The 18,415-nt window shown below is 39.8% G+C and overlaps 1 protein-coding gene across 1 annotated transcript in view; it reads left to right on the forward strand.

Annotated features, from left to right (window-relative positions):
- The first annotated feature begins 1,184 nt into the window (after positions 1–1,184).
- Positions 1,185–18,415, forward strand: part of LOC122989179 (glypican-1-like) — a 42,016-nt gene continuing 24,785 nt past the window's right edge. The window contains exon 1 of the mRNA XM_044361884.1: positions 1,185–2,069. Within this exon, the coding sequence (XP_044217819.1) occupies positions 1,919–2,069 (151 nt within the window). The 5' untranslated portion in view covers positions 1,185–1,918. The remainder of the gene's footprint in view (positions 2,070–18,415) is intronic.

Consider the following 18,415-nt stretch of genomic DNA (forward strand, 5'->3'; position numbering starts at 1 on the left):
CCGAGCCTGACGAGTGTAGCATTAACATCACTCACACAATTAGAACTTATTAAAACTATTTGTGGCTTCAATTTCACCCACAAATTACATTTTATTTCAGCTGACGTACTTCTGAAGTGTCAGTCAGATTTCAGGGTTGCTCGCGAGTGACCTTTCCTGACTCTGCTGCCGGGGAGGATGTAAGGATGTGAGGAAAGATTGGAGAGCGCCTGACAGCTCATCGGTCACGTCCAACAGTGAGCCGAAGAAGGTGCTGAAACTCTACCAGCCTCTGACCTCCCTGCAGAGATGCATAGCCGGTTCAGGGCTGTGAGCATTTGTATGAGTCACGCCTGGTTTCGCTCTGTTGTTGCATTTAACTGAGTTTTTATTGCACTCAGTTAGTCTACCCTTGAACCTCAAATCTTCCCCCTCGGTATCAATATTTAAGTGGCTGTGGTGAACGGTTCGATAGATGTTCCAGTGCTTGCAGTCCTCACAGTGTGGGTGAAGAATAACTGACTCGAAATTTGTTTTAAATAGTGTGGAATATAACAGAATAGACAACCGATTTCTTGACGTCCTTGTGCTTTTGAGGTCAACACAACAGAATGTTAAGACCATCAGAAAGGTTTTTGTGGTCATTTTTCTGTTCAACTTGTCTGCATTCATACACAGATTTCTGCTGTTGACAAATGTTTTCATGCCAAGAATACTTCAAATATTTAGGATTCAAACCATGGATTTATAAACATAAACGATATTTGTGATTTATCATGATTGAGAATTATTTAGAGGTAATGAAATCATTCAATCACTCATTAGTTTAGTTTAGTTTATTTGCACAGGCAGAAAAAAACACCAGGATTTACAGTATAATACATAATTGACAGGTGAGATCAAAAACCTGCATGTTAGAGTATCTCACCAAAGAAAAAAAAAGATTATAAATATAGGAATATAAAAAAAATAATACAATACAATTTTATGACAAAAAAATGGGAGTAATATGAAAAAATGAACTCAAATTCATATTAACCAATCAAATCAGAGTACTGAGTAGAAAGAACATGTTTATTACAGATGTGCACAATGTTTGTACAATAACATGCTGATACACATTCAAGAAGGTTTGCATATGTCAGGTTTCATTTTAATTTACGGAGTCTTTTTGATGGGGAACTCCTGTCATCTTACATTAGTTTACGCCTTTTTCTTACAATCAGGACCTGCAGGTGGCGCTGTTCAGACCCTGGTGCTTGCAGCAGAAAGACACACGTTCACACACACAAAGAGAGAGAGTCAGGGAGGGAACAGCAACACTCTTCACCGCTCACACTCTCTCTCTCTCAAACACATTGATTCATTGTCCCAAAGCCTAACAGGACAGCTCTTCTCCTGTGTGAAGCTGCCCTTTAAAAATAACAGATTGTGTTCTTTTGTTGGCTGATCTCCATAATCATAAAGCAATAGTCTGCTGATCTGCACCGGCTTTGACTGAGCTACACCTGCTCTCTTACACTCTCTCTCCCTTTTGTCTCTGGCATCTCTGCAGCAGCTCCGAGCAGCAGGAGGAGGAGAAGGAGGAGGAGGACGACAAGGAGGAGGAGGAGGAGAAGGAGGAGGAGTAGGAGCGGGGTGTACCTGACACCTACAGCCGCGCGCAGCAGCTCTCTTCCCCCGCAGAAACACCCCGGACTGCCCGCCTCGTGTGCCGCCTCGTTGTCTCTGCATTAGTTAACCGGAGCTCTGCACTGTTTAAACGGAGCTCACAGACCCCCCAAAACTCTTAGAGCAACAAAACACTGAAGACTCACGGATCTTTTAAGAACTCCTGCACGGACCAGAAAGCTTCAGGATTTTTTCTGACTGATTTAAAAAAAAAAAAAAAAAAAAAAAATTCTTGTGAGAAAAAAAAAGGACTACAGGATCTCAGAAGATGCGTGTCCTGGTGCTTCTCTGTGTGCTGGTGCGTCTGTCTGCAGCACCGGGCCCGGTGGCCGGAGCGGACAGAAGCTGCGCCGACCTGCGGCAGTTCTACACCGGGAAAGGGTTCACTCTGGCCGGGGTACCCCAGACCGAGATCTCCGGTGAGTTTTGTGGAGAGATGACTTGGAGAAACACACATATGGTTTTACTTCAAACCACTTATTAAGACACTTTTCATAGTTATAATTAAAAATATAAAGGCTGGCTCGCTAAAAATTACCATAATGTCATATAATCTAACATAATGTGGTAATTCTTAATAATTAGTTATTTTTTCTGATCTTACTCTATTTTCTTGTGTCCTTCTGGTCTTCTGTGGTATAATATTGCTACAGGGATTTACAGTGTTTATATGTGTAATATTTGATGTGCCACATACCTGAGAAAGGTGTTAGGATCACTACACTTCTTCTGGAGGATGCTGGTTAAAATGGTTTGGTTAGTACATTATTATGATTGGTTTGAATGCGGATGCCATTCATAAAACTGCACCCAAAGCTTGTGTAGCTAAGTTTATAGGTTGCTTTGGCATGTTTTATTGTATCAAAAGGCAGACATTTGGCTGTATATTTTAGTTTGTGTTTCTTATCGTGCAATTATCTTGCTTTATACGCTCTGAACACACCTATTCTCCATTCTCATCACTGAGCAATGCCCTCAAGTGTTTCCCAGTCTACAGGCTGTCCCGCACATCTCTATTATAGTCCTTTCTGGGGCATTTTCATTGTCTGCTGAGGGCAGTAATGCAGGTGGGTGTAAGCCATGTGTCTTGTTGAGCTATTATAGTCTATTCAGGGCATTGATCTGTGTGTGCTGATGTTTGAGCTGCAGGTGTGAACATCTTTTATACAAACTACAGCAGAAAACAAAGATTTGTTTTTCTCTTAACTGCTAACTCCATGTAGTTGTACACTAATGCCTTCTTGGGCATTTTTCATTGTTTGCTCTGCTCCGGACTGCAGGTGGTGTGTGTGTGTGTGTGTGTGTGTGTGTGTGTGTGTCTCAATAGATGCTGAAATGGTCTATTTTGTCATTTGCATAAACTAACAATTTAGGCTTGCCTGGGGAAACTACAGCTCAGCAAGGTCACAGCATAAGCTGCTGTTACAAACTTGAGTTGAACAAGAGAAGAGAGTAAGATTCAGTTCTATTCTTTAGTCTTTCGTTGCAACTAATGATTGTTTTCATTATTGATTTCCAGATTATTTTTTCACTTCATTGATTAATAGTTCAGTCAATGAAATGCCAAAAAAAAATAGGGAAGAAATTGCATTCACAGTTTCTCAGAGCCCACTGTGAGGTCTTCAGTGAGCTCGTTTTGTCTGACTAACAGCCCCAAACCTTCAGATATTTATAGATGACAAAGAAAAACAGCAAATCATCAGATTTAAGAAGCTGGAACCAAAGAAGGTTTTGTATTTTTGCTTGAAAATGATGAATCAATGATGAATGATCAAAAATATATATTTTTTCCCATCGATTAATCGCTTAATTGTTGCAGCCTTAATTTGGTCTTGATACCCTCTCTTGTCAGTCAGACATCAAACCAGTCAGGCAATCACGCATTTAATCAATCAGTCAATTACCCAGGTAGTCAGATAATCAATCAGCTCGAGATGCAGCGAGTCAACCAGTCAGTCAACCAGATATCAAGCATCAAAGTGTCTCTATCTCATCTCTCTGGTAGCTGCGGTTCACAAATGCTGATTAAACTGTCTCAGCCTCGAGGAAAGTGCAGATGGAAAATTGTGAAATTGAGTTGTTTTCCCCTTTAAGGCAATCATCTGTCGCTCTCTGTCTCTCCTCCTGTATTTCACCCGAAAGACGGACAGAAAGCAGCGGCCTCGCAAGAGAAGGAGATGAAAGACAGGCGAGATTGAGGGTGTGTTGTTGGGGTTTGTGTGATCTGAAGGTCATTTCATGTTGTGTCAATGAAAATGTGCTCGTATGGGCGGGTGAGTTATTAAATATTGGCTGTGTGTGTGTATGTGTGGGTGTGTGACACAGACAGATAAGTGAGAGACAAAGAAAGGTATAGAGACAGAAGCGGAGAGAAGAAGACAGACAGAGAGAAAGAAAAAAAAAAAACAGAGACGTTGAGGTTGAAATGAGTCACTCAAGGTCTCCGTCGGTGCTTCATGGACGACCGTGGAAGAGACCAGACACGACTCTCTGCCTCCCTTTCCATTAAAAACTCATCTTTTATTGACAGATGAAAAACACAATGCTTCAGTCACTTGGACCTTGATCTGCTCTAGTTATTTGAGCAAGAGTTCTGCCTTCCCAGAACTCATTAAAACTGACAACCAGATAGGAACAGAAAGATGGCGACAGGCAGCAGAATTCCCCCAGAACAGGGCTCCTCAATCTTTCTCATCTCAGGGACCCAAGGTTGGTAAATTTAGCTTTTCCGCTCAGGGAGATAGAGACTCCTCTGCACTCCAGTGTCAGTGTCACTCTGGAGGATGTTAGTGTCAACCATGGATCCCTGATATACACAAATCATGCTGTGCGAGTCATGTTTGCACTCGAAAAGACCTCGTGGATGCAAAGTTACATTCATTCATTCAGACGCCTTTCTGCTCCTTTGTGGCCGTTACTCAAATGTTAATTCGGTTTCTGACAATGTTTGGATGATGCAGCAACTGTGCATTTGCATTGCAAACATTGTTTATTGCATAGAAAGGGTTCAAAAGTATACTTTTCATTCACAACTTTTGTTTTTTAAGCTTTATGTGACGTATTTTTTCACTGTTCCTAAAGTTCATTTGAGTAAATAACATTCAGGTATGATGTCCCTGCTATCTGGAAGGAATTATAAAGGGACTAAACACTGGAAGAGTGTAAAGTGGATGAATTTCAGGAGATTGTAAGGATAACAAATCTGAAATCTGTCATTTTTTTCAATTATAAGACTCAGTAGCTTGGACACTATGTCGATGTGTAAAAAGTTTAAATAGTTGCATACATAACTCTCGCTTGCTTCATTTCAGAATGGTGTCTGTTATCACTTAGTGCGGTAAACACATGCACAGAAGTTTTTCAGCTCTGTGGTCTTCCTGCGCACGCAAGCTCACAGTTGGAGGAACAAACACTGTCCTAATGACTTGGGACGAGGCCCAGCTGTTTCCAGTCACGAGCAGTTTACGATTAGCGTTATCTGCAGAGCACAAGAGTGGTAGTAGAAGGTTACTTCAGTTTACTGGCAACAAAGGGTGACAAATCCCTCAACAGATAAAACTGATGGCAATCGCGGGATAGAATTTAGAGTCGATTTTGACAAATTTAATGTGTTTTTTCTACAAAGCCTTCTTTTTAATTTAATGAAATATGTTTGTGCCTCTGAGATCTGTCAGACATCTATAGCAACAACATCCAACATCAATCACATAGCCTCAAAAACAAGAGCAGAGATGGAAAAAAACTGGTTATTTTGAGTGCAATTTTTTCTTCCAATTAACTTAAATGTAGATTTTCACAGGTGAATTCATGGGAACTATTAAGACTACTGACTACAAACACTCAGACATCACTGACAAGTGGCTGTTACATGAGTGGTCAAATCCTCCTTGTATTGTGCTGTTTTATTTTTTTTTCATGTACAATAGATGCTTAGAAATTCAGAGTTTTCACTTTGGAAAACCGCCAAACAACAAAGAAGAAATGCGACGTGCTTCCATGCCACATGTAAGCTGCATAAAGGGATATTTTGCATACATAAGCTGTCATCCAGTATGCCAATCTGCAAGGGAAAGAAAAGATTTGAACACCTTGAAACACAATGTGCTGCCAGGTGTATTTATTCTATATCAGATGTTCGACAGAAGACAATCTGCTTATGAGATGCATGTTATTTCCAGGTATTAACAGGGGGTGAGACCTAAATTTGTAAGCAGATATGATAAATATCATAATTCCAAAATGAACAGAGTGTAATATGACAAGCAGATGCCCTGAATTCCTACCTGGAGTTAAAAAAAAAAGCTCTATTCTTCTCACTCCCTGCTCACACCTATTGTCCTATAGGTTTAGCACCATGTGAATGGAAGTCGTCTTTCCTGCTGTCTGCCTGTCTGTCTCTGTGCCCGCGGGCGTTTCTAACACACACACACACACATTGTAACCTTCACCTTGTCAATAGTTAAAGATGAGCTCGTCCTACAGTGTGTGTGTGTTTAAAAGTCAGTGAAAGCCAACACCTTCTCCAGGGAAGACACTTCTAATTCACACATGCATTATCCGTGCAGCGCAGCACACACCCATGTGATCGGGTGACACACAGAAACAGAGTGGGACTATATCATGTCCTGCACGCTTCTTATGCTGTATTGGAAGGTATTGAGTTTTGACGGTTGTGTGTGTGTGTGTGTGTGTGTGTGTGTGTGTGCAGCCTTCGTATTGGATTGTTGCTTGTGTGAAAGAACACAGAAGAAGAGCAGAGAGGATGTGTGTTTCGAATGTCAGAGTTTAACGTGATACGCCTTGTTTTAGGTAAGATTACCTGTAGATTAGGATAGATTACGGGTTTGGTTACCAGTCAATAACTCTTTAACAAGGCTGAACGAGGGAACCTATATTCATTTACATTTGCACAACCCCCATTTCTCTGTATTTGGATAGAGCAGTTGCTAGAGCTGCGTAGGCTGACTTTCATAATGATGTGCTATCATGTTATCATTCTTCAAATTTCTGTTGTCCAAATTGATGACTGGCAACAACAGATGGGTGCGCTCCCACAAAACCTCAGTGAATAGGTGCAAAAAAAGCTCAGTTTCAACTCAACACTGATCTTCTTCAGGTAGATTCATTGTGTATGATTTTGGTGTGTATTTCTATTGTCGTCTCCCTAATAAATGTTTTCAAACTAGCTGAAATTAAAAACTTTCAGAACTTGTTACTGAAGGTTTTGTTTTACACAGATGAAAAGTTTTGGACAGTGGAACACTATTGATCATTCTGAACAAGAGTCTGACCGATTAAGGAGTTTTTAGGCTGATGCTGATTTGTTTAAAGAATCTACTAATTATTTATCGGCCAATATTCAGTTTTTAACTAAAACACTTAACATAAACATTTTGACAGTGATTGCTCACATTTAATCATTATGACCAAGATATGTACTGAGCAGGATATTAAGCAGTTGAAAAAATAAACTGTTTTATTGGTAAAAACATGAATTATTATCATTGTGTTTCTTGCTGATTATAATTGGCTGGTAAGAAAGGCTTCTCCTTTATTGACAAAACAAATTGTATAATACAGTGTTGGGCTACATTAATGTTTGATGATTACAATAGCCTGTCTCCAATTAATATTTCATTTTCATGCATTCATTTATCCAGTTTATCCACGTACCAGTACTCTTGTATTTGAGAGAGTATCAACGAGCTTTAATCGTCCCGCTGATGTATCGCTCAGGCTCTTCTTTGTACATCAGTATGATTACTGTTGTATGTGATGGACTTCATCCATATTGCTCAGCTCAAACAGTAGCGTTACCAAACAGACTGTAGAGTTGGTCGGATGTCTGTGACCTGTTCATGTACAGTATATGTACGTATATAAAGCATATTAAGGAAAACTGATTTTTAGTCACCAGGTTTTGCAAGAAAGTTACTGACTAGTCAACTAGTCGTCATCGTCAAAAATGTTAGTTATGGTGCTGAACGATTAGATGATCAGAGAATGAATAAAATCATTTGATAACAGATTAGTTTAAATCATGTATCCAGCAAAAAATATCAAATGTTTTCAAATTCTAGCTTCTCAAATGTGAGGATATTTTGCTTTTCCCTGTTTTACATGACTAGAAATTGAATATCTTAGGAAAAAAACAATCTGATGACACCACATTGGATGATTTTCTGACGTTTGATTAAACAATTAATAAAGATAATCTCTAGAATAAGCTTTAATTAAAAAGTAATCATTACTTGCAGCTCTACAATGATGTAAAAAAAACAGAGAACGAGAGCTTAAGTGCAGCTTTTTTTAATGCTACTATGTGAGTGACACTTACCAGTGTTAAATATCCATTCCCATATCTAAGAAAGACATATGTGTGAATACAAACAGTATTTTATAGTTTCGCTGCTGCACATCTGGTGACGCTGGCTCCTATCTGCTCGCGGTGTCTGTGAGACCCTAGTGTGTACCAGCGGTTACGTATATGTGTGTGTGAGAGAGGAAATTGATACTGTCCGTCATCTGTCACACATCACATGCTCACTCGGGCGCTCACAGCACACGCCACCAAGTGGAACGCTTTACACCCAGTCCACACACACCCAAACGTACACACACACACACAATCCTTCTATACTCTCCTATAACTTTTGCACCCCTCCCTCTTCTTTTCCCATGTTGTCTGTCTTATTCTTGCTTCCATCTCTGCATTGTTTTTCTAGACAGGCTCAGATCTATGGGTGTAGGGTTGTGTGTATGTGTGTGTGTGTGTGTGTGTGTGGAGGGTTTGGTTGGCAAGATCTGTTAAAAGCAGAGCTGTGAATCTTTCATGATGTCTGATGCAGTGACATGAGAAAGAGACAGACAGAGATAGAGCAGGAGGAGAGGATGTGAGGAGAGGAGACCAGAAGGAAGATAAGAGGAAGGGTGGAGGCTCTGTCCTGGTTGCCTTTCCTTTTATCTATCCTTCATCCTCCCTTCATAGAAGAGGGATGGGTGGTTGCTGCAACTGGTTTGATACTGATCCTGGCTCCTGTGCTCCATATTTGATGCTTTTCTGATGCCCTGTTATTACATGTAAAATGAAATCTGTTGTGAAGACGAGTAATTACTCTTCAGGAAATATTTGTAAGTGTTGTAGAATCGTCTGTTTGCTAAATCGCTCTGCTAAACAGTGATTTTCCAGTCAAAGCTTAACAACCTAGACAAAGCATGTCTGTCAAGCTTTGTTTTTCTCCACATGCCAAGAAAAGTGTGCATGAGGCTGTAGTTGGAGTGGTGGGTGGTGTCTTTTTACAGCTTTCCTAAAGCCAAAAACATAAAAGCAAAATTGTAAGAAGTGATTAAACAGTTAGGCTTGTAACTGAACCTCACTTCTAGGCCAAGGAGCACATCACTGACTGACTACAAGTATGTGGAGTTACAAATTATGTTAAAAAAAGCCTCTTTCATGCCTTACACATCCACTTTGGTGTTTCCTTACGGGGTGGAAATCCGTCCTGGATGCTATTCTCAGAGTTTAGGTTAACATTACCGTTTCTGTTCCTGTTCTTTGTTGGATTCGGGGAAGTTACACTAGCAACCCATCAGTTAGTCCTCAACCTCAAAGGTTTTTCTTTGTCTGTTTGTTTGTATGCAAGCTAATAAGCAACCAAACATGGTTGTGTTGGAATGAAATGATTATCTCATCTTACATTTTTTCTTATCGTACTTATGATACTAGAACTAATAATTTCCGCTCTCAACTACAATCAGCTGGTGAGTATGTTAACTTTTTGCCTGGGATGTGCGACTTTAGCCTTAGTTTTAGCCTTTTTTCAACCAACTCCTGGAGCTAACATTTGCTTATTTAGCTAGCTAGCTAAAATCTGTTAGCGAAGGTTGTCATTTCGATTGTCATCAGTTAGAAATGAGGCCAGCTGCTTGTTTATCTCAGTCAGAAATCAAGAAGCAGTTGTTTCAAAAATAACAAAGAATTTCATGTGATAAATCTGCCACGGTTGTCATTGCAAGAACAATATAGGAAAATTAACCAAAGGTAATGAGAGAATTAGCATAGATTTCCTCCATAAAAGTCCAATAAACTTGTAAAAAATGAATTTTTATTGCATAAATCCTCTTTATAGTGTTGAAGGTTGTTGAAATATGTAATACGGCCACATTAATACATACACATTTACATTCAAGGTATGTACCCATAGCTATTATGCGGAATGACTGTGGGTGAAGGCACAAGAAGATTAAATTCTTTCATCGCCAACATATAATCAACTAAAACTGATGAATGCAAGAGTCGTACAGCCCTCCTGCATCCCTATGATCATCACGTATAACAGGAGTGGTAGGTGAGGGGGAAAAAAAGGAGCTGAGGAGCAAAAGCACAAACTGTTCGATGCCTTAACATCAATCTTTGCACCAAAAATCAATGCGGTACAAACCAGCATCATTTCTCGATAACCTCTGTCTTTCCTTTCCTCTGCATTCCCCCCTGAGCCAGTTCACACCTCTTCTCCTTGTTCTCTCCCTTCCCTTTAATGTTTACTTCCTCCCCTCTTATCAGACGCTATTTTTACTTTCTCCTCCTCCACCTCCTCCTCCCAGCACTCCTCTCATCTTCCCCTCCTCTCCGAGAGTAGAGCGTCCATCTGTTTTCCAAATGAATAGATGAGTTGTTTGTCTGATGTGGTGGACTCGGTGGTTGCTTTGTGAGTCAACGTTCTTCCTACATATGCTCCATGTACACCGTGTGTACGTGTGTTTGGACTGACGGGATGGAGATTTATTGGTATTTGTGTCACTTGGATAACAGGAATTTACATAAACGAGCCAGAGTGAACACTGGTTATACTGGTGGTTTCTGAGCTGATTATTCTGAGACTATTGAGGAATGGCATCAAATAGCATTCATGTAGAGCGGAGATGATTAGTCAGTTAATCAATTATTTGATTAACAGAAAACCAATCTGCAACAAATTTGATGATTGATTTGAAGTAATTTTAAAGCAAAAATTTACATTTACCAGCTCCTAAAATGTGAATATTTACTGGTTTTCTCAGTCTTGAACTGTTGGTTGAACAAAACAAGTGATTTAAATATCTTTTGGGAAATTGTGACAGTTATGTACTTTTTGTAGACCCAAATATTAATTGATAATGATAAAAATCATCAGCTGCAGCCTTACATTAATTTATAACTAATACGTTCATATTCAGCAAAGAGTTAAAACAATGCATTATTGTCATTTTCATTGTGCAGTTTAATTGACATATTCAGTATTTAATCTAATACTGAGGAATAATTCATTTATTTTCCTGAAGTATAACAGTCTTTATAGATATGTAGTAAGTTATCATGCATTCCCAAGCCTTGACGATGCACTTCAGCTAAAGTTGGAGCATTTTTAATAACTTCTTATGACAGCAGATAGAGACGACAGGAGTGGATGTGATGTGTCGGCTTAGTGCGTTCACCCTGCGTTTCAGCTCGCAGCTCTTCATATTAACTGTCATGCATTGTGGTTTGTAATTTCAGGGAAGGACACGAGTGCAGTCTCCTCAGCGGGTTATACAGACGTATTAGAGAATATACAGTGAGGCATTAAAGTGCTCGGCTTTCCATTTCACTAACCTTTGCAGTCCGACACGCCAGTGCAGAGCTGCCTCCGCTGGCTTCTATCAATTGGTTATTACAAGGATAAATTGTTGTAATTCCAGTCTGAACTGCAAAATTATACAGCTAAATAAATGCCAGCGTCTTATAAAACAAGAAACATGTCATGTATTTTTCAGTCAGTACTAGTTACTAGTTAGTTTTTAAAAGTTTCCACAAACTCCAGTGTTGAAGCCTTTTTCTGACTATAAAGGACATTTCATCATCATTAAGTAACAAGACTAAGAGTGTACAGCCATGCCAGTAGCTCTGTGAGGCTGCACTCAGGCACAAACAGGAACTGAATGCTAACATCAGTATGCTAACGTGTTTCCAACAGGTGCGTTTCCATCCAGCTGTTTTTATTCGCACTTTCAATTTGCGCTTAAAAAACCTGAGTGGAAATGCCAAAACTTCCCAAGAAATCTGCAAAAGTAAAAAAAAAAATCAATAAAATGCAACAAAAGGCAACGGCAACAGATTTAGCAATTAAATTGTGGTGTACGTGACGCATGTGAATTAAATATTCACTTATATTTACGCTCTACTGAAGAGATGAAAACATCAGATCTGTGTGGACCAATGAGGAGACTTAAATTAAAACATAAAACAAACAGAAATGTCATATCTCTTTGATATTTTTCACAGTTTGAGGCTCTTGATGAACCAACTCCAGGTATTCACAAAATGGCAGTGGATGACACATGCATAACTTCAAATTTTCTTTTGCCAATACTCTACTAATTTGGTTAAAATCTGGATTTAAATTTGGATGGAAACCCTAACTAATGGCAATGCTAGCATGCTGATCTTTAGCATGTATAATGTTTACCATGTTAGATTAGCATGTTACCATGCTAACATTTGCTAATTAGCACCAAACATAAAGTACAGCTGAGGCTGATGGGAATGTAATTACTTTCACAGATATTTGGTTATAAAAAAAAACTGATCTATTTGACATGATGATGGCGCTGATGATAGAAAGTCAGGGGGTTCATTCATAGAGTTTCATAGAGTTTCATTTCATGAAAATCTATCCTAGTTGTTTCAACATTTCAATCTGGACTAAAGTGATGCACCAATGGACAGAGAGACTAATATAACCGTCCCTGGAGCTGCCAACATGGCTAAAAATGAATGAATATAACGTTCTCCCCTGAGAATTTGTATTCTGCAAGTGGAGTCTCGTTCGCAGCTTAAAACTATATTAAACTGTCTAATTAGACACAGCATATTAAATGACTGGCTGTACATTTGTTCAATGTACTGTACAATCACCAGGGGAGACATTACTTTATTACAGCTAATCACACAGTTTGTAAGTACTTTTCTCAAACCCCAGCAGGGTTATTATTGGTTTTATAGCTTCAATAGTGTCTTCAAAAGGAAATATTAGTAATTCAGTACTTTTGGTCAATAGAGGATATTTCTGTTAGAGTGCAGGCCCTACAGTGTCCTAACTGAGAGGTCACAACACACCACACGCACAAAGACACCCAGAGCGTTGATAGGATCACTGGTGGAGAGTATTATCGGAGGCAAATCTCATTGAGTGTGACTGGGTGTCCGTGGCAGGTCTATCTGTCACGGCTGTACACAGTAAATCAGACAGTCTTGGCGCCGGTTTCCAGTAGCAACGGAGGACGCTGATTATCATTGATACATTGCCAGTTAGCGAAGTGATAAGATGATTGATTCTAATGCGGAGGAGTGATTTTTAAAAGGTCAGATCAATAAGAGATCATGCTGCAGCTTTCACCTGAATTCAAGTGTCTCCTCTGTTTCGTGGAAAGAGGAAGTTGATGATTTGTTGAAATTTAACACACACACGCACACACACACACACACACTCACAAGTGCTTGGCAGCCCCACGGGACATCATGAGACGTGTGGTTAGTTAATGGAGAACCTGAAACCAACTGCTGCATCCATCGCCATGTGTACTGTAGGTGTGTGTTTGTGTGTTTTCAAGTGTTTCTGTGTATGTGTGAGGTTCAGACAGAGGCCTATAATTAGACATGTTGCTGTGAAACTCCAAACTTGATACACACATGCCGTGTTTTGTGTTTCTACGAGCCTTACTCTGCCTGCTTCACACAGCCAGCCTCCCTCCCAGTTTTTTATGATTTTAACCTCCTGAGTGTCAGCTCGGCGGCTATTCCATGTTACTTTTTATTGTTATTTTTATGGCATTTCTGCTTTATTAGATAGTTTGCCGTCGGGAGTGACAGAGAAAGTTTATTTGATAGAGGTGGCGAACTGCATAAAAACGGCTCCTTGGCTCATAACATTTTGAAAACAGTGTGCGTCATATCCTGACGATACACCAGGGTGCACGTATGACTTTTCAACATCTTCTACATTTTGTGCACTACAGTGCAGTACTTACAGGGACTTGCCCAAAGGCACCATGGGAGACATAGTAATGAATTTCAGTGAATAAACTGAAGCAGAAGAATGAGTGCTCCCTATGAAATTTTGAGAGCTGCTTTTCCTTTTCCTCATTCTTGCATAAACTTTATTATTGCACAAGGTTTACCAGTCGTGTTATACAGCGATTGAACAATGATTTTCATTCACATTTTGAATCCTCGCTGACTTTGCTCAACCGTGTTCTTGACTACTGTTCTGTGTGTCTACGAAGTACATTGGTGACTTTTTTTCTCCACCATACTGTACCTTGTTTGGTTTTAATGACATTAATTTGGGTTTCCAGAGCTCCACAGTCAACCTCTAATAAAACAAAAAGTTTAGGGTTCATCACCATGACAACAGCATCATTTAAAATTAGCACTAAACATGAAAGTACAGCTGAAACTGTGGGTACAGTTTTACAGGTAGGCTATAGTATTTGGTCATAAAGCACCTGATGATGGTGTTAGTGAGGGAATTATCAGTTACAATCCATGCTGATTAATCAATAATAAAAATAATTGTAGTTGCAGCTATAACTGGAGAAACACAATCGAGCACAGCACCATATAAGGGGCCGTTAGGGATGTTATTCAGAATTACCATAAATATACATGTAGCCTACTTCTCCTCTCACATATACATATGAAACCAAAATCATTCTCATATTGTACTGAAAACCACACAACTGAAATGCTCTCATACAAACCACAAAAACAACTTTCACACGCACTAGTAAAACGGGGTAACCATACACACATACAAGTGAAAAACTTTTACATACACAACTGAAACATTCTCACACATCTAGTTTTGATGAGAGCGTTTCAGTTGTGTATCTGAGTGTATAATTTTTCAGTTGTTTGTGTGAGAATTTCAGTTCTTTATGTAAGAGCATTACACTTGTAAGTGTGTGTGGTTAGCACATTTTACTAGTATGTGTTAAAGCTTTTGAGAGGAAAAGTACATGTATATGCATGGTAATTCTGAATAATGTCCCTAATGGCCCCTCATAAACACTTACCAGCTTCATGCTGTAACAAACGCTACATTTTTCTTTCTATCCCTTATTTAACCAGGTAAAAATCTTGTTGTGATTAAGATCTGTTTTTCAAGAGAGACCTGGACAAGAGTTACCTTGTGAGGCGGCTCGATTTACGAGATCATGACATCAGAAGATCACATGAGAATCCATCTTGTCATCTTATGCGACTGGCACAAAAAATATTTGGCAAGTGATTGGATGAACTATCGGTCTATCACCGTCCTACGTTGCGACGCAGCTAGATGCGCAAGATCACAAGATCATGTGAGAATCCTCATAGGACACCGATTGTGTTCAAACCACCATTAACATAATGTTACTAACTACTGACTGGATTAATGAGCAGGAGCAAGTTATACTGTATATTTTAAAATGCATTATTTGTGTCTGCGTGTTTTACTTTGGTATGACATTGTGAAGCAGAGGCTGAATCAAATGCCAAATCTTTAGTCAAATCTTGAGCTCCCTTGATGCTTCAGTCCAAAACCACGTGGCCGTTCTCCCAGCAGCTCTTGTCAGGCAGTTATTTCCACAATTCACTCAGATTTTTCACTGTTCTGACGTTGAAGACTTGACCTGGAAACGGCTGACCTCAGGCTATGACCTAATGTTCCCCCCGTCCACAGAGATTTGATGCCCCCTGCTGCGAAAGAGCAGGGACGGAGGCAGATTCTCTGATGTGCCCCTATTAACCCCCCCTTCACACACCACACACCACACACACATTCATGTATTCCCACCTCTCGTTCGCCACCTTCCCATCACCACTAACAACACTGTGCTGTTGGATTAGGGGCTGATGTCTAATCTCCTGCTAATCCTGGCCTTTTAATCTATGAGTTAGCAGTTCTTAGCTCACAGCATGACAGCTAACGCGCTGACCTTGCCACAGAGGGAATAACACACACTCTCACTGAGTTATTCCTTATTTCTTACTGTCTTTTTGGCTATTGCTTCAAGTCAGCATGTTTATATTTGCAGAGGTTCTTATTATTTCTCAGGATACTTAAATCTCCTTTTGATATGTCACAATGCAACACAATCTTCTATTTACACTCAACTGTAAATAAGGTTCCAGCAGTCAAAGATAGCTGATTTGACCTTTGTCCCTACCAGAATTATCCACATCCTTGCACAAGCGTGCACACAGTGAGTCGCTCCCCCCAGCGTGGCACACACCAGCTGGCACATGTTGTGCTTTTTTACAGACTGAGTGAAGGGGAGTAAAAGTAGTAGTTAGTTTAATGCCTTTAACTACTCCCAGAAATGACATAGAATTATGGTATTACGCTGAAGTTGGTGCCATGTGAGCACACACATGCACACACACTCGATGGGCAGCAGACAGGGCTGGACTGTGGGGTAGTGGAGTATTTTTAGTTAAGTAATGGTATAAAATAAGGAAGTGTAAGGGTTCACCCTAAACACAGTTTGCCTATACTCCCTCTCTTTCTCTGCTAGCTGTCTTTATTTCACATTCTTTCCTTATTTTTAAGTTTGGTCTCAAGAGCTTTAAAGCTTCAGCATTTAATATTCCTCAGTGTTGCATGTTTGTGATTGCTCACATGCTTATATTAGGAACAATAAATACAGTATTTTATATATAGTGGCCATAGTTAATGGGTTATAATGTACTTCTATTAAAAAATAGAGGGATAATGAATGCTTTGGGGCAGCAACTAATGATTTTTTTATTATTGATTAATCTGTACATTAGTTGTGTGGCCCATAAAATGGTGAAAAATCTCTATCACTGTTTCTCACAGCCCAAGAGGACGTCCTTGAATATCTTCTTTTGTCCTGACCAACAGTCCACAACCCAGATATATAAACAGATATTCAGTTTACTATGTAGAAGACTAAACAAACTGGAAAATATTCACATTTGAGAAGCTGGAATCAGAAAATTTGGATTTTTTTCTTTTATAGTTTGGTGATTCATTCCATAGTTGGCAACTAATCAGTTGATCGACTAATAGTTGCAGCTCTGGAATGAATGCAGTGACACTTGTATAGACAATATAAAGTGCCAGTGTACCCAAAATAGCTTGAATCATGGCTGCAGCTAACTGTTATTTTCATTATATTTTGATAATTTAGTGAATAAACAGTTGCCCATTACAGTTTCCCAAAACAAAGCCCTAAATGATGTCTTCACATTCCTTCTTTTGTCTAATCGATTATGAAAATAGTTGCATATTATCATTCAGCCGGTAAACTAATTGATTCATTGACTCATCGTTTCAGCTGTATTTTGAATACGATCTGCAGTCGCAAGAGGATTCAGCACCATTTCATAAAACTTGCAATACCATTTACGAGTATTGATATAAGGTGAAACAGAAGCAGCCTTATTGATGTGCACGTTGAGCAGAGCTTCGAATAGCTCTGCTTGCTGTGGGAAAATTGTGATGAACTGGCACAAAACTGCAGTGTAGGTCAGTTTTTGTGATGATGGAGAATCATGTTCAATGATGTGTCCATTATTTATGCAGTCATTTGTGAGAAACTGTTAATACCAACACCAACAAAAGAGACTTTAAATCAAAAAAGCACAGTGAAAAGATATAAACCAGAGACATTTATTAGACATAAGTAGACTACAGCTTTATATTTTACTCCCTTTCCCACTTTTCTCTCTGCTTCTGCTTCATGTCTCCCACCGATGATCTCTCTCACCTCTCTCCCCCCCACCCCTCCTCCCACCTCTCCCTCTTCTTTCATTTCCATTTTATTGCCTTCTCATCCCTCCTTCTCTCTCTCTCCTCTTTCATCATTACAGCTCTGTGTCTCTCTCCTCCTCTCCCTCCCTCGCTTTTTGGTGGATTGTAAAAAGGTAAAAGTGTACTTTGGGAGGATTCGGAGGAAGGCCATGTGGAACGTTAAATCACATGCAGGTGCCCTTAAATGGTGAAGAGAGTGTGAGATGGTAACACACACACACACACATACATGCACACGCATACACATACCATCGGCCCCTCATTTAGGTAGCAGTAATTTGCCGCAGTAAGTGACAGGGTTATTGTAAGACGCTCATTAAGAAAGGGAAGCAGCGAATAAACGTCTGACTGAAGGGAATAAATTCAAACCACTGCGCCACTTTTACTGCTCAGCAATAAGCTGCTTTGATGTGGTGTGTGATGGCAGAGCTGGGGCAGACTCAGGGCGTGTGCATGTATGTGTGTGTGTGTCTGTGTGTTTGGAGTCATAGTTATGTGCTACCACTTATAACACCGACTTCACATTTTATTTGTAATGCAATTGCAGTATAATGTCGTTTTTATTTGCTCTGTGCGTATCATAACATACGCACTGTAGTGCATATGGGTCACTTCCTCGAGGGGTCAGAGGTCAGATCAGTTACAATGCGACAGGCTGTTACCGTGGTAACACAGTGCAGGGTTCACTTCCTAAATGACAAACTTTCATCTCAGCAGGAGAGGGGAAGGAAAGAGAGGAGGAGGGACGGATGGATGGATGAAAGGAACGAGGTGACATTAGAGGAAGTGGAGGGATGAAAGAAAAAGCGATGAGGAACTGATTTGAGAAGGAGAATCAAAAGGAAGGCTGGATGGATGACAGGGTGAGGAGATATTCGAGGGATGCACAGAATAATTCCATCCATTTATATTCTGTGTGACAACCACAG

Source organism: Thunnus albacares, chromosome 9 (assembly GCF_914725855.1).
Source record: "Thunnus albacares chromosome 9, fThuAlb1.1, whole genome shotgun sequence".
NCBI classification, from domain to species: Eukaryota; Metazoa; Chordata; class Actinopteri; order Scombriformes; family Scombridae; genus Thunnus; species Thunnus albacares.